The sequence below is a fragment of the Condylura cristata genome, unplaced genomic scaffold (genome assembly GCF_000260355.1).
Source record: "Condylura cristata isolate star-nosed mole 26May11 unplaced genomic scaffold, ConCri1.0 scaffold00002, whole genome shotgun sequence".
Taxonomy (NCBI): domain Eukaryota; kingdom Metazoa; phylum Chordata; class Mammalia; order Eulipotyphla; family Talpidae; genus Condylura; species Condylura cristata.
The window spans coordinates 60,205,298-60,221,127 of record NW_004567103.1 but is presented as its reverse complement, the minus strand read 5'-3'; the positions used below and the strand labels follow the sequence as shown (position 1 = coordinate 60,221,127).

The 15,830-nt window shown below is 36.9% G+C and overlaps 1 protein-coding gene across 1 annotated transcript in view; it reads right to left on the bottom strand.

Annotated features, from left to right (window-relative positions):
• The window catches only part of NEB (nebulin), a 183,818-nt gene extending 169,847 nt beyond the window's left edge, over window positions 1-13,971 (bottom strand). The window contains exons 1-8 of the mRNA XM_004674880.2: window positions 13,947-13,971; window positions 13,347-13,411; window positions 10,017-10,058; window positions 8,226-8,432; window positions 6,083-6,190; window positions 5,535-5,639; window positions 4,754-4,858; window positions 4,206-4,310 (exon numbers count right to left, since the gene is read on the bottom strand). Coding sequence (XP_004674937.1) covers window positions 4,206-4,310; window positions 4,754-4,858; window positions 5,535-5,639; window positions 6,083-6,190; window positions 8,226-8,432; window positions 10,017-10,058; window positions 13,347-13,382 — 708 coding nt within the window. The 5' untranslated portion in view covers window positions 13,383-13,411; window positions 13,947-13,971. The remainder of the gene's footprint in view (window positions 1-4,205; window positions 4,311-4,753; window positions 4,859-5,534; window positions 5,640-6,082; window positions 6,191-8,225; window positions 8,433-10,016; window positions 10,059-13,346; window positions 13,412-13,946) is intronic.
• Window positions 13,972-15,830: the final 1,859 nt, after the last annotated feature.

Genomic DNA, 15,830 nt, shown 5'->3' with positions numbered 1-15,830 from the left:
GCTATGTTCCCTTTATTGATGCTTGAACATCCATTATATGTCTCTGCTCAGACTCCAATCCCAGTAGCTAGTCTAGAACTCCAACACTATCTTTAAGCCCCCAATCAACTCCTCCTTACTCTCAGCTTCTCCTTCCATAAAGAATGACTATATATTCAATCACCTTTCCTCCTTCCTGACCCTCCCGCTCGCTGCATGGCTCGGAGAAGGGTCCCTTGCTGATCATGAATTCCTGTACAATGAGTGTTGTTTGGTTTAGTACTCTTTGCACCCAGCTCTATCTGTCATCCCTCTTTCTTACAGGCCCAACCTCTCCCTTTTCACTAGTTCCTTTCCTTCAGCCTTTGAAGGAATTCTCTGCCTTGAATTAAGTATCATGTCCCTTAACCATTCATCCTCTTCACTCTTTGCTAACTGAATCCTATGGCTATTTCTTCCAGCAACCTTGACCCCTATGTAAACAATGTGGAACTACTCACAGGTCTCCAGATACATGGAGTCCTCTTCCATTTCTAGACTCAAAGATGCTGTTGCCTTTCCCTGACATGTCTCAACTCCCCCCTCTCCCCATGTATCTGAAAACTGTTACTTGTTCTCAGAATCAACAGTCTAGCTACTGAGCCCTGCCTGCCTCACTGACCTTCTCCTTGTATCTCATTCAACTTGGCTCTTCCTTGCTTTAGAGGAGTGATAAAAAGGCATTGTAATAGGTTTTTGTTTGTTTGTTTGTTTGTTTGTTTTTAATACCTCTCCCTCCTTGGACTATGAGCTCTGAGAGCAGAAAGAATATCACTTCTCATTTGGGAACTCGCGTCCTGCACATTACCAGACTGTAGTGGGGTAGTGAGGATTCAGGAACTGATTATAAAGTGTGTTTTATGGGATGAAACCCATGGGAAGTCTGAGGAAGAGAATTATGCTTCTGTCTCCTCCACTACTAGATCATGAGACTTCTACAAATTGTTTCTTTTACAGGGCAATATCTTTACGTATAATGTTATAAGTTGATAGTTCCAATCATCTTCTTCATGCTTTAACCAAATCAATTAGTTTACAAAACACAAAGTTTAAAATGTGTTGAATTTATTTTAAGTAAGTTGAAGTATTATTTTAGATATAGGACAACCGGTACTATCTATAGTTGGCCGAGTTTTCAGACAGAAAGCAATTCTTCCAGGAGAGATGCTTACTAAGTGTGACAACCTGTCAATAACTTTCAGAAAAATCATAGCTACAAGTCCTAATTTCTCAAGAACCTTGTTCAGAATTCTGTCTAGTAGGGACGCTATACTCTGGATCAGTCTAAAGACTCTTAGTGTTTGCAACATATTTTAGCTCTGCTTAGATAATAAGGAAAACATAAGCAGCTAACAGGGACACAGGAGTCAGAGAGGCCTCTGAAGCCAAACTCTCAGTTCAACATCTTCATGTCTACCCTGTGATATGTTGAGTGAACAACAGTTTGCTTGGGGCTCTATTCCCAATGACTATAAAAGTTTATGGTGCTGACAACAGTATTAATAGGCATGTCAGTTATCTGATACTTAGTACAGCAAAAATAAAAGCCATACCCTTCACTGCCAAGTTTTTCTGTGAAAGGAGGGGCAGTTTTACTTCATTATTATATATTCTCCTTCATTATGTCTTCTATTGAGATACAGGTATTCTCAGCTTTTGAAAGTTTGCCTATGTCACTTCATTTTTTTATGAAAAATCTACATAAGCACTGTTTTTGCTAAATAAAAGAAACCTAAAAATACTTTTCATTTTTACTACAAAAGCATCACAAACTTCTGTAATTGTTTTGCTGCAGCCATTCTAAAAGCAGTACTCACCCTGAGCACAAAGAATGGCACCATCAAGCTCTTCCCCAGGAATTACAAAAAGCAGGTTTTACGTCTACCAATCATTCCTGCTTTAAAATAGGGTAGTGTTATTTTAGTTTTTATGTGTTAATTTTGTGTGACTTGATAAATTGGGTTTTGGGTCCAAACTCTTCCATGTAAATTTAACGGTAATTGTTTCTGTGCTTTCTGCCATTTGGGCTACAGATGGTTTCATATATCTATTTTTGGACAGTGGTGGGAATATGTATCTCAACATACATGCTCAATTTTATTGATCAAAGGCCATAGCTTTAGAGTAGCAGCTCTCCTTTTAATGGGTAAAGGAAGATATTTGGGGATTATGTGTCTTCCTAAAAACCACCTGTCATGTGGCTTACATGACATGGCATTTCCTTCCCCGTTCAGTTTCTCTGACTCTGTATTCCCTTGTTCTTTTCCTGTCTCCCTTCCAGATGTCCTAACTGTAGTGTCCACCAAAACTCTGCCTTTGGTCACACAGTGTTCTTCCTGACTCAGATATTTTCATGTTTCAGTTTCCACTTTTATACTGATTACTCTCAAATATCAATAATCTCAATAATCTCTTGTCCTGATCTCACACCTATGCAATAGCATTTGTATTCTATTTACCCAGAGGTAAATAGATTTGATTTGAATGGTCTTCAATTACCTCAATTATATTTCACTTTCCTACGATGCATCTTTACCGGTTGTACCTTCACTGACCTAGACTACCAGTCTGTGGTCATAAATCCAACTACAATTCCTTGCCTTCCTTCATCTCTAATAGTCGATATGATTAACACTTTTTAAACTACTTATCACCTCCAGATTCCTTTGTCTTCATCATCCTCCCGAATCATCTATATTACTAAAATAGACTTCTAGAAATCATCACATTTTTTCCTAGTCCCAGTCCACCATATTCTTTACAAGAATATCTCCAGATTCTATTTGTGTCATATGTTTTCCTCTCAAAGCTCTAGCAATGCTGTTATTACCTACTGTATCATGCCTGTTATTTCGTCTGATGTTCAAGGTGCTGCCACCAATTTCTGACAAATGTCTCCCTGACTAGGCACTGTACCTGTAGTATAGCAGAAATCTGTATTATAAAATAAGACAAGCGGAACTCAGGAATGATAAGGTCAGTTACAGATTTATCGCATGTGGACCCAGGCAAGGACACACCTCAGTCTAATATCAAAGCCTAGCCCAGACCTAAAACAGAGGGTTACTTTTAAACATATTTGTCTCAACGTTGGCTACACAGATTGATATTGTTTTATAGCTGACAAAACCATCAGTGGAGAGCAGAACTATATTTCACAGGAAGGGGAGCCAAACACAGTGGGAGGGGAGTCAACCCTCTGGAGATTACTCTAAGGAGATAGACCCATTTGACCTGTTATCTGACTCTCTGGAAATATAACTGTGTTCAGAGTGTTAAGACTGGCCATGAATCTTTGCAAGTAAGCAAACTTGTTATTTACGACTGCATTGGAATGTTTAATTGCACCAGGCCTGAAAGCACCAACCTGGTAGATCTTTATTTGTCCAATAATATTTTTCCATATCAGCAGTATTTATTTTCTTTGGCCCCCCAAACTCCAAACTCATTTTAACTCTACCCTTTTACACCTGAAATGTCTTTAGCTTTCATCTGCCCTCTCCCTTGATGTCACACCTCCACACATCTTCTCTTGTCACAAATGTACCCTGTGTTTCTCTTAGCAAGTATTAGACACCAAGGTTTGTTGTTGTTTTACTTTTTTCTTGTTGTTTGATATATAATACTTTCAGTTGACCAGCTTGATTATGTATCTTCAAGGGAAAGGACAAAAACTTCTTGTCATACCTTTTTGTATTGCCAGGTATGCATGCACGCATAATGAGCTCTCAGAAAATAACTACTGAATACTTTTAAAAGGTCACACACAATATTATGTATTTATGAGATCTAGAACCAGAAAGCTAATCTTAAAAGACAACTAGGAGATTCCCTCACATAGAAAACTATACCAGGACACATGTTGATGTGAGAAGAACAGTCTTAGGGGAATAAGACAAGGCTTTTGTCCAGGCTCTGCCAACAACTACTTATGTGATTTCAGACTTAGGTTCCTTCCTTGTGTGTAAGAAGGGATTTGAATTAAATTTTATCTAATCCAAATTATAAGTCATTTTATATTAGACATCATAAGTTATAATGACCCTAGATGAAGTCCTTTACAATAATGTTATTTCATCTTAAAAAAAAAAAAGAATTCTAATAAACCTCTGGCCAGGACAGGTAATTAGAGGAGTCCACATTCTGAAATGTGCATACCCCAAATGGTATCCACCATACCCACTTACATCACTGAGAGCTTTCTGGGCTTGGGCAACTCTTCTCAGCTCCGGGCTATCATTATATGGGTAAAACAAGCTTTTGTCAGCTTCCCAGTCTTCAGTGTACAGTTTCTAAATCAGAAAAAGAGTGAGAAAACGAGATCACACTCTGTGCTTTTATCCTCCTCTTGGAATAAATACTAATGCAACTATGTGGAGTCAGGAAGTACTGCATAATTACTATCACAAAATAGATCTTCAATACGAGTGATATCCAGGAATGTCCAAAGGGCAGCAGAGGGTCTACACTTTGTATATCTTTATGGGTCTCTCAGAGCTGGTTCTCAGAGCATCTTCATTCTCTCCAGCCACTCTTACCTCTGGTGTCTTAGGTTACCAACAGGAATCTCTACTCCACTCTGCCCAAAACTGTCTTCTCAGTTGTTCCTCAGCAAGCTTAACTTTACAACCTCAATGTCACAAAAAGGCTGATGTTCTGGGTTATCAGCAGTATACCAAGATTCCAGAGTGGGAAGACATTGAAACAGAATTGGCAACAGACCAGAGGCCTTTACCTTACTGAACATGGCTGTGTTCTTGACGGCCTGGACAAGTTCAGGGGCATCAGGGGGAAGCAGGTACTTATCCTTGGTGTCTTCCCAGTTCTGCTTGTATAAAACCTAGACAGAAAAAAGAAGAAAACTCATGGTATAATGTCTTTCCCTTAGAAAACAAAGAAAAATGCTGAGGCATGAAGTGTCTTTTATATTCAACATGCCCTTGCAAAAGGCTGCTGATATGCCAATGCGTTACTGGCATCAGTTTTGGAAATGTTAAACCTACTAAGATCCCAAGTTGTAAGTTTTCCCTTGAAAAATCTAAATTTTAAAAGTGATTCTACTTCAGAATCATGAAGGACTCTATAGAGTCATTTCAAAGGTTGTAACCTATCCATCATTGACTGAATTTAGATGATAGGTGTATTTCTTTTGGCTTACATGTTTTGTTGTACTTTTTTTCTAGTTTTTTTTTTTTTAGCGACATGCATACATTAGGATTTTAGAGGTTTCTTGTTAAAAACAATTACAAACTTTATTTAAAAAATAAATAAGAAACTCTGGGGACTTTGGGGCTGCTTTATATGCATCAAGTTCTTGGAACTGAGTCAATGCACCAGGTGCCTGAAGAGCTGCTCAGGGCCACATCAGTCCTCTACATGGATGTTAGAGCTCATAATACCTGTGGACTCGAGTAGAAATACTAAACAGGATCTGGCCCGACTAGTTTGTGTCTCTAAGGCCAGGCAGAGGTATTACACATGCTTTAGTACCCTCACCACTCATATCATGACCCTACCTTGCTGACTTGCTGCGACACTTTCTTTGCATGTTCAATGTCCTTGGCTTTTTCATCTACATGACAGATAGTTTTAGCAACATCACCATCCATTCGATACTTAACCTGAAGAAATAATTCACAATTAGAGTTTGTGACAGGCATGAATATGTGACTATATTTTAAAATATCTTACGCCCAAAGAACACTGAATCAATCACTTCATATCTACATCCCCAAAGATTCTGCATTTAGACAGGAAACTAATCTTCAAAGACTACTGCTGTGTACATTCCTGTCTAAGTTTCACCCTCCCTTCATTGTGGAGAACCACTGTTAGCTGGAACTTCCAGCTCTTATTACCATTTAAGTTAAATTGTCAAGCCAAGTTTTTTGAAGTTTCTTTAGGTTCCCATTTAGAGCAACAGAATTTATGGCTTCCTCTAGATTTCTAGACTTCTAACAATAATTCAACCATTATTTTATTTATGCCTATTTAGAATCCTCACTTCCAAATAGTAGGCATAGCTTTGAAATGTCTCCCACTTTTATTTTAGTAAATATCCCACCTCACTGAGTTGATCCTGTACTTTCTTGATCCTGCGAAGTTCTGGAGTATCAGTGGTGATGGCAGTTGGCTGTCCTTTTGCTTTCTCATAATTCTCTTTATATTTATTCTGAAAAGAACATTAGCTATTAACCCCAAACCTTGAAAGACAGCAGTAGAAATTCCAGGCAATGCATTCATTCCATATGATAGTTAAAAACCCTACAAGTTGGCCCTTCCTGGTGGCGCAACGGGTTAAAGCACAGCACTGAGAATCTAAAGCCGCTTCCGCATGAGTTCGATTCCCGCCTGCCCCGGAGGTGACCACATGGCGTGGCAGACCTCTCCTGGCCCGCCCGCTGGTCCCCTCAGCAGTGTACTTCGTTGATCTGCCTGTTCTGCTCCCCACTCTGTCTCTGGTGAAGCCTCTCGTCACCCCTGAGCCTCTGGCCTGTACCCCAGTTCTGTATGCACAAATAAATAAATCTTTAAAAAAATAAAAAACCCTACAAGTTATCACAATTATCATTTACAATACTTTTCTTTTTGTTCCCTACCCCAACTCTCAGCAAAAATTAAAACAGATTTGTTCATTGTTCTTCATAAACATGTCTGAGTGCTAGAGACAGTTGAATTTTATTACAGACTATTGTCTTGGAAATTACCTAAAATGACTCTCTCAAGGTCTTTATTGTCTGAAAGTACACATAAAAATCCTGAACCTAATAATTTTAGAAAATAAAAATAGAAGTTGAGCCAAGTCTGCAAAGATTTTATTGCTAATACAATGCAAAAATTTTCGATTCAGAAGTTGTAGCTAAATTTCAGTTCTTTGGATATCTGAGACACCAACTGAATTAATGAGAAGTGTAAACTATGGAATATTTTAAAAAGAAATTCAATCTTATTGTTTCTATAAAATACAAGTTCTTACTTTAACTATAATATATGCAATTTATCATTACTAATGATTCAAGAGTACTCTTGATTAGTATAATCAACAATGTAAATTATATTATTGACTTATTACTAACCACTTTTAAAATACTATAAACATTTCCTTCAGATTACCCAAAGTTTTAGGACATTAATGTTTGAATTAATGAGATTTTTGTAGCAATATATCGACCCCCCTAAAAAAAATCTGTATTTGTTTAATATAGCAGTGATAAAGAAGTCAAGGTTTTGTTTTTGTTAAATCTAAATGAAGAATCTAGACTAAAAATTTACCAAGTAGTTCCCAGCAGTCAACTCTAAACCAAAAGTGAATATTTAATGACCAAAACAGGACACTTTTGACAGGTGTACCAGTTCTATATAATGCAACATTCCCTTCAGATTCTTGTTATTTTTTGCCTCTTGAGAAAATGCAATCAGATCACCTAGTGACACCTCAGCCTTCCCCAGACTAGATGTATTCAAATGGGGCTCAGTCTGCAACCGCTCAGTATAATTTACAGACATGTACATGCCTTTGAGGTCTAGGAACAATCAGAAATACTTCTTAACCTGGGCTGTACATTGGAATCTCCTGCATGCCCTATAGAAGTCTTTCTATGAAAACTTCAACCCTGGACTAGGAAGCCAGACCTAAACATCAATAGTTTAAAAGCTCCTAAGCGTTCTAGCTTGCAGCCACAGTCAAAAAACACACTATTCTAGAGTATAACTGACATTCTAATCCTTGATTTCAAGTGAATTCTTAGTCTGGTCCTACTTCTAAACTGTATGTTCTTCATAAAACATCTCCTAGAAAGTATCTTTTTTCAAAGTACAAGCTGGTTTACTTAGACGGTTTCTTATTCTTACAGTTTAAGTAGCTCTTAATAAGCTTCCATGAACTGATTTCAAACAAATCCACATTTATAATTTCATAATTCTAAATTGGCTAACAGATAGTGATTAAGTACCAGTAAATGGTTTATAATTGATTTATGCTAATTTTTAAGGAATCATTTCAATAGGATACTTATCCTGACGCTGCAAAGGAACCAATGAATTACATGAAAAGAAATTTCAAGAGTCATGAGTATATATTTTTGCAAAGTAAGTTTTCTCTCATACAAATTGAGAAATAAATCTAGCTAGTCGTCAAAAGCATCAGTTGAGAAAAGGAATTTTTCTATAATAAATACAAATGAGCAGAAGTTACATTAGAAACTTACTGTGCTAAAAAGATCCTGCATTTTCTGACTGTGTGCAATATAGGGAGTCATGAACTTGGAAGAGTCCACTTTCTTCCGGATGACCTTCTTCCTCTCCACTGGCTTTGCGGGTTCTGGCTGTGCCAGTGCTGGTTTGGAAGGTTCCGATTGCTCATAGTCAGATGTTGTTGTCCTTGTTGTAGTAGTTTCATAGATTTCTGTTATTGTCTGAAAATTTGAGATGCAGTTTAAAATTGTTACCAAAGTAAAAGCTGTGATTCCAGGGTCATGATATACATTATTCTGACTTCAAGTCAGACTTCTATTGGTGGTGTTATTTTTCCATATCTAAAATAAGTCAAAGTAGGAAAACACACTATGATATGCATATGAAGGTACATTAAGTTATATGATTCTGGATGCTGATCATTTGAGATTGCATGTAGTAAAAGGTAGCTACTTATTAATTTGCATTATTGCCTTAAAAATCCATTTGCAAAAAGGAGTTCAAACATTTTAACGTAGGGGAGAAATAAGAAATTATAATATCGTAAGCATTTTAAAATCTTAAAGTGTCTGGGTAAAGTAAATCTTGATAAAAGATTAAGACAAATAAAACTCAAGTTCTTGACTTATATTAGCCTAAGAGAAAAACTGGTTGTTTGCCCTGCAGGTATTTAGGCCTTTTCCTTTGTAGTATCAAACAAAGGATAATGAACTTTAAAAAAAAAAAAATCAATCACATAAATATTACAAGTGATTACCATTCTTTTAGCTTAGTCAGTTAATTAATGCAAACTAGAGTGCCATTTCTACTAATAAATGCTTAGGTGGACTAGAATGATGATGACAACAGAATGAGGTAATTATCCTCAGGACAGTCCTATGTATTGGTAGGTGGTAAACTACTTTTTTTTTATAATAGTCTGTAGTGGATGAAAGTAAGGCCCAAAGGGTCCAGCTCAAGGTTAAAAATACTGTATGTATGAAAAGAAGACAAGGAGCCAAGCCTTCAGTCCAGCTCATAGCATAATTTCCTTTGCTGCTAACATCTGTACCAAAATAGAGTTCTGATATCCATTATGAAAGAGAAACTTAGGGTCATTGCACATCTAGGAGAACGGACCCTAATGTTGTCTGACCATTGCAACTAAGTTGTTTTCTGCTTCTTATAAATGCATAGTTGACCATGAGAAGCTAACCAATTCACAGCATCTATAGTTGCTAGCTTTTATGCTGTCAAAGGCTCGCTAAGTATGCTTCAGGGACTAGTCATCCATATCAAAAACCTGAAGCATGATGGAAGTATTTCACCTTGAAAAAAACAAGGTCCACCTTGGGATATTTATCTTTCAGAATTCCTAATTTGCTAAAATCTAAGTAGCATTTCATCACATCATCAGGGACAAAGACTTCGAGGCAACATCTCTCTTGGCAGAGATGGTGTCCTACAAATTGCAACTACTCTGCACAGTAAAACTGCTGGTCCCTATGTGAATCATAAATCCAAGGCTATGCCTTTGTTACAGAGAGTGCCAGGTGCCTCAGACTTTGCTGTAATTAGCACTGCCTGCACCAAAACACCACATTTCCAATAAGGAAATCATGCCATCCATCTGGAATATGTTCGTTAGCAAACATGGTGGTAGAAACTGTCAAAAACTAGTATTCATTCTTGTACAGCCAGCTGTCAAATACACATAGGTGGTTGATCTTCCCACAGATTCTTGTTTTGCAAGCTCTGTGCACCCCCCCCCCCCAGAGAGGTTTCCCTGAGTTAGTGGGCATGAAGTACATGCGGCTGGGCCTTACCTCTCCTGGCACCTCCTCATAGATTGTCTCCTCTGTGTAATACTGTAAATAGAGCATAGAGATAACACCATCAGAACCAAAGCAGAAACCACCTCTCCTGAGCCTCAGCTGAAACACTTGGTTTCCTTCACTAAATTGGGTGGCTTGCAATGTTGGAAGAAATAGTTGAGGGAACCTGTTCATGTTTTGGAAACCCTTTTAACTTTGTGAAATCTTCAAACTAAAGCAAATGCCCCAACGAGATGAGTATGAAGAGAAAGGAGTCTAAGACTACTTATTAATCAGGTAAAGCTATTTTACTTGGGACAAATAAAATTTTTCTTGCTATACCCAAGGTAGAATCTGCTGAGAGAAGACTGTAATAACAATATTTTGAGTTGAGCATGGGAAGAGAGGAAATGTGATAAAACTTACTTGTTGCTTAATAACAATAAACAAAACAGAAACCTTAGCATGAATAAAAGTTTTAAATGGATTGCATCACAGAAATAATAATATCCAAAAGCATAATCACACCTCAGTTTTCCATACATCTGATTACTATATACTAAGAGTTTCTTCTGGAATGAGTAAATCCCTTTCAGTAGTGTAATGATCCTAAAAGGTGTGTTCTTGTGAAAATTTACAAATACCGAGGGGAGAAGTAAAAAAAAATGAAAAAAAAATTCCTCATCACAAAATATGGTGAAATTAGGATGTGGTTTGCCAGTGATCGCTCCTAGGAGCCTGCAAGCTGGATCTGAAGTCAAATTTACTCTTGTTCTACTTCTGACATCACCTGCAATAAATAGATCTGGATAGGAACTGGCTGACATTTTGTTTCGGATATGTAAGAAGAGAAGAATCCTACCCCCAACATCACCCAGTGAAGCTGGATGAACAGAAAGAAAGCCAAGTTTAGGTCAACGCATAAAAGGAAAGGGATAAAAATGAATTTCTTGCCTCATTTTCTCAATGAGCAAAACATATAATATTTTATACTTCATTTTTCTTCTATCAAAGAGAAGGAGAAACTAAGGTGCAAACTTTCCCTCAGTGGACTCTCTTCTTCTGCTCTTGATTCAGAAGTCTCATCAAATTATTTAGTCATGTTAAAGGCTACATGCTCTATTTCACCTGCAGTAAAAAACTTGCCTAATGTCCCTCACTCTTGCACTTTCTTTGCTCCTGTTTTGCTTTTCACATGTAAAATATAATTCCGTCTACATACCCTTATACATAGCAACATAAATCACAACTCTCTTACAGGACAGAGAATTACCCTCATATTTCCTTATAACTTCATTGCATGGGAAATATGATTTGGACAATTTAGGAAATGCTGTTGGTTGCTGATTCACAGAGAACCTCCCCCTCTGGTGACACAAAATGTCAGTGACTTGAGATAAAACACTAAACTAAAATGAGTGATTCATAACTATTTTGGGTTTTCTTAGTACCTAAGAAAAAAGCAACTCTTTGGTAGCCATTCAATTTTGCCTTTACCATGCTCTCACCAGTAAGTATATCTTAGAAATAAGCTTACGAAAATGGCAGCATTATCCAAATGGCTGACATTCACTTATGTGCAAAATTCTTTTTATTTAAAGTTGTGCCACTAATTAAATAACACATCTTTGCTGCTTCTAATAAATTTATTTGAGAGTGATAGTACACTTTTATTTAAATGTCCAAGATCCTCAGGGTATATATATTTAAAGCATATATTTTTTCCTGTTTGGTTTTTGAGCTTTCCTGACCATTTTCTTGACTCTGCCACTACTCCATTCTCATGGCCTCTTTTCTGAGGTCAGCGGGACCTTGGTTCTATACTCATTGGCAGAAAATCGACTGGTTTAGCACCTGCTGGTCAGTCCCAGATGCAGTAATGGGAACAAAATGGCAATGAGGGAAGGCCTAAAAATAGCACCCTCCATTTTTATGACATCTAGTAAATCAATCAGACCATACACTAAGGACAATTTTCAATGACCTACGAACACCATCATTTTAAGAAGACAAAGAATACTTAAGTTGGAGGCTAGAAAGTGTTCCTGGTATTACCATCAAGAATAGTGAAGGCACATTTTATAATTGTGTGAGAGTTTGATAGTGATTATTCTTATTCTTAGGGACATATATGTAAGATATACACTAGTGATGACATTGAACATGAAGATGTAGTCTTTGGGATTTAAGTCAGAGAGTTGGATGTTACATTATATAAGATTCTTTATTGCTGGTGGGCTGTTTTTCATGTCCATCTGTAATAAAGGTAACTTCATTTGCAAAATAAAATGTTTTCTTCACCTAAATATAGAATAGTCATGAAAATAGTCTCATAAAGACAATTGTTGGCACTTTGATCCAGAGTTTGGTTCTGGGAAGCTTTTAATGAAACCCATGGATTTTCACAACTGCCTCAAAGTGTCTTAGAAACTTGGAGAGTTTTATATGTTTAGATCATGATTGTTAATTGGCAATCATTAAGCACTCTCTACTCAATGACAATGTATTCATATGGATTATAGCCTCCAAGCATTTAGATTTTATTTCTATCATATGAATCTAATGGCAAGAGTTGGTAGACAAAAAAAATCATAACATCATAAAAGCAAAATTTTATAAGACAAATATAAAAAATTAACTGATTTGTAAAATGAGTCAGATGTCCATCAAAAATCAGGAGGAAATTTTTGAATGTCCACTACGGTCTATGGTCTTTTTCAAAATTCAAGAGCAAAAGCTGCTCTTAAATCCTTGGGTTAATCTATGGAGTTGGTGGGAATGTTTGGCTCCAGCTGTCACTTGCGAGCACTCTGAGTTTCTTTTTGCATGTGTGTGTGCATGCGTGTGCACATACAGATATGTAGAAATTCACATGTGCAGTAATCTCACATATATAATTCTGAACTTTTTACTACCTAAGATTCCTATATATAATTAGCTAATTTAAGCAAAAAACAAGTAGCTCTTTTTCTCTATTGCTATGCGACACTGAAAAGCAAAATTCAGTTTTCAGAACTATCTGTTCATCTTCTCTGTCCCCTAGATCATGGGGTATAGGAGCAAGGAACAAGTTTTAGAAGACAAATTACAATCCACTTCTGCACTTCCTTTTTGAGAATTTAAAGAAAAGCAAAAGTAGGAAACAATGATATTTCTTTTCAATCTAAATCCCACATAATTATAGTGAAACTGAACATAAAATATTCCTCTCTTATGCCTTCATGATGATTCTTTGTGAAGTTATAATAGACAATGTATTTTTCAAATGATTAATTCACCTACACAGCTTTGACTGTCACTACATAAAAACTTGGCTGTCAGAGTTGTTTTTTTCAATCTTACCTCCACCACCTCCTCATATTCTTCATCATCTGCCATTTTCCCAGAGTAGTAGAGGCACCTACAAACTTTTCGTATTCCAGACAAATGAAAATACATTAGCATCTATCCCCAGAACTGAAATCATCTTATAACATTATGAATACAAAATTTAAAACTAACCCATTTTTAATAATCATATTTTTTGCAGGCTAAGTGAGGCAAGAAATTTACATACAGGTCTAAAATTCTGAAGCTCAACCATCTTTTCATTCCCTCAGGAACATGCTGAGTGTGGTTATTTCTAGATACATGATCATTTTAGTTAAAATGGCAAAAGGAAGTAGGGTAAGGGGGTGAGACGGCTTAATTCAAATGAACAGAATATTGATTTAAATTTTTAAATACTTAGAGAAAAACATTTTGATGCAAAAAATTTTAATTTAAAGAAGGTCAGTTTGACTTTCAGAAGAAGGCAGACTTCTTCCCCATAGAACCAGAATTTTGAAGGCTGCCTCAGGTCTTCATACTGCTCTAATACACTGTGTCCAGTATATCCTAAGCTTCGCATTAAAAAATGTAAATATAACTCTGCCAATAGATTTTTAAAAGAAGAATAGAAACCTCAAGGCAATGCAGTTATTTGCTTTCCAAATACCATGGATTTGTGTCGATTTTTCTCTTTCACTTCTGTAGCTCTTGATCAAACCTGAAAAATAGCAAAGTTTAAAGCATTAATTAATGGACGTTGAAGATGATGGTATCTGGCCTAAGTTACTAATTCTGGAACTAATGAAAAGATCTCCCAAAGCCTTCCTCATCTGACACCAGAGAGTAGGACTCTCTTGACAAAAGTGGATGATGACTCCAAGCAGCTGTCCCTTACCCCAAGATATTTGTCATGTAAACCAATACCCGCAGGGGCTAGTTTTGTTAAGCTAGCGAAACTGCCACTCCTTCTGAGGCAAATGGAGCCCAAGATAAATATAGGAACATAGAACACAGATCCCCTTTTTATAATATATTTAGGGGGGGGGGAAATCACAGAGAAAAATCATAATGTGAATCAACTCAGCCAAACAATGTATTGGTTAGTAGAGGGCTTAATCACATACTATACATCCAATTTTAGTAGGGCCTAAGTAGGGCCACAAGGTTACAGAGTTCTTAGTCACATTTTCATTCCTAATTTTTCTAGTTATGACCCCAACTTTTGGGAAATATTTCAAGGGAACATCTCCTGAAAAAAAATCACTGAAAAAGTCATAAACTGACCTTACCTTCAATCTATCAAATCAATTTCCTCAGCAGCAAAGCCTCTCCCAACTCTCCCCTCCTGAGAACCCCAGACAAGAGCCAGTGTGGTGCCTGGGCTCAGAATTATCATGTGGCAAGAGCAGCCAATCACATCTTCAGTTGCTCAAATTTCAGGAGCTAAATATATTAAGTGATCTTCTGAAAACCACCTGTTCATCAGTTCCACTAAAGGATAAAGGGTAACAAATTGCTTGCTTAGACCTATTCAAATGTAATGGAATTTTATCTAACTTCAAATATATGAGGTTCAAATTTAAGTTTAATCTCTTTTTAACTGTTACCTTGTTTAATATCAAATTCATGCAAAAAAATTAGGAGAAAACAAACATGACTTTGAGGATTGTGATCCTTCTTTAACTGTTTTCTTCTTAACATTTGACAATGTTCATGCAGTGCAGCAGGTGAGCTACAGGCATATTACATGTCTTGATGTAATATAAATACAAAAAATAAATGAATAAAAAATAAGATCCAGAAAACATCAGACTGGCAAAAGTAATTTTGAAAAATGTGATAAAATAATACGATAGGCAAAAATTCTTGACAGTGACACTAGATAAGATGTCTACAGAGTATAATTAGAAAAATTAGGCCTTACAATTTCCTTATTACTATACCAGGGAGGTTAACCCATTACCTTTTTATTTCTCCTTCCTTGGAAAGGCTAACAGTTAGGATTACAGAGTCTTTCTCACATGTAACTGGGTGACTGATTTTCTATTTATTTAGATGCCTTCCAGAAGCAATGTGTGGTTTCATGTACAACCAGTAAATGCAGCGCTCAATTTTTAAATACAAAGAGCAAATAAGGCACTCCCTGGTGGCTCAGTGGGTTAGAACACAGCTACAAGCTAGCTGCAGCAGCTTCAGTATGAGTTTGATGCTCATCCCAGAGGTGACCCACATGGCACAACAGACCTCTTCTGTATCGCTCACTGTTCCCCTCAGCAGAGAGTTTCATCAGCCTGCATGTTCTGCTCCCTTCTCTGTCTCTGGTGAATCCTCTCACCACCCCTGCACCTCTGGCCTGTACCACAGTTCTGTATGCATAAAAACATAAATCTTTTTTAAAAGAGAGCAAATAAAATGGAAATCAAGTTACTAAAAGTTAATGTCCTATTAGGCAAGTCAGAGTATAATACATTATTTTATTAAAATTACCTAACAGTGGCCCTCCCTGGTGGCGCAGCG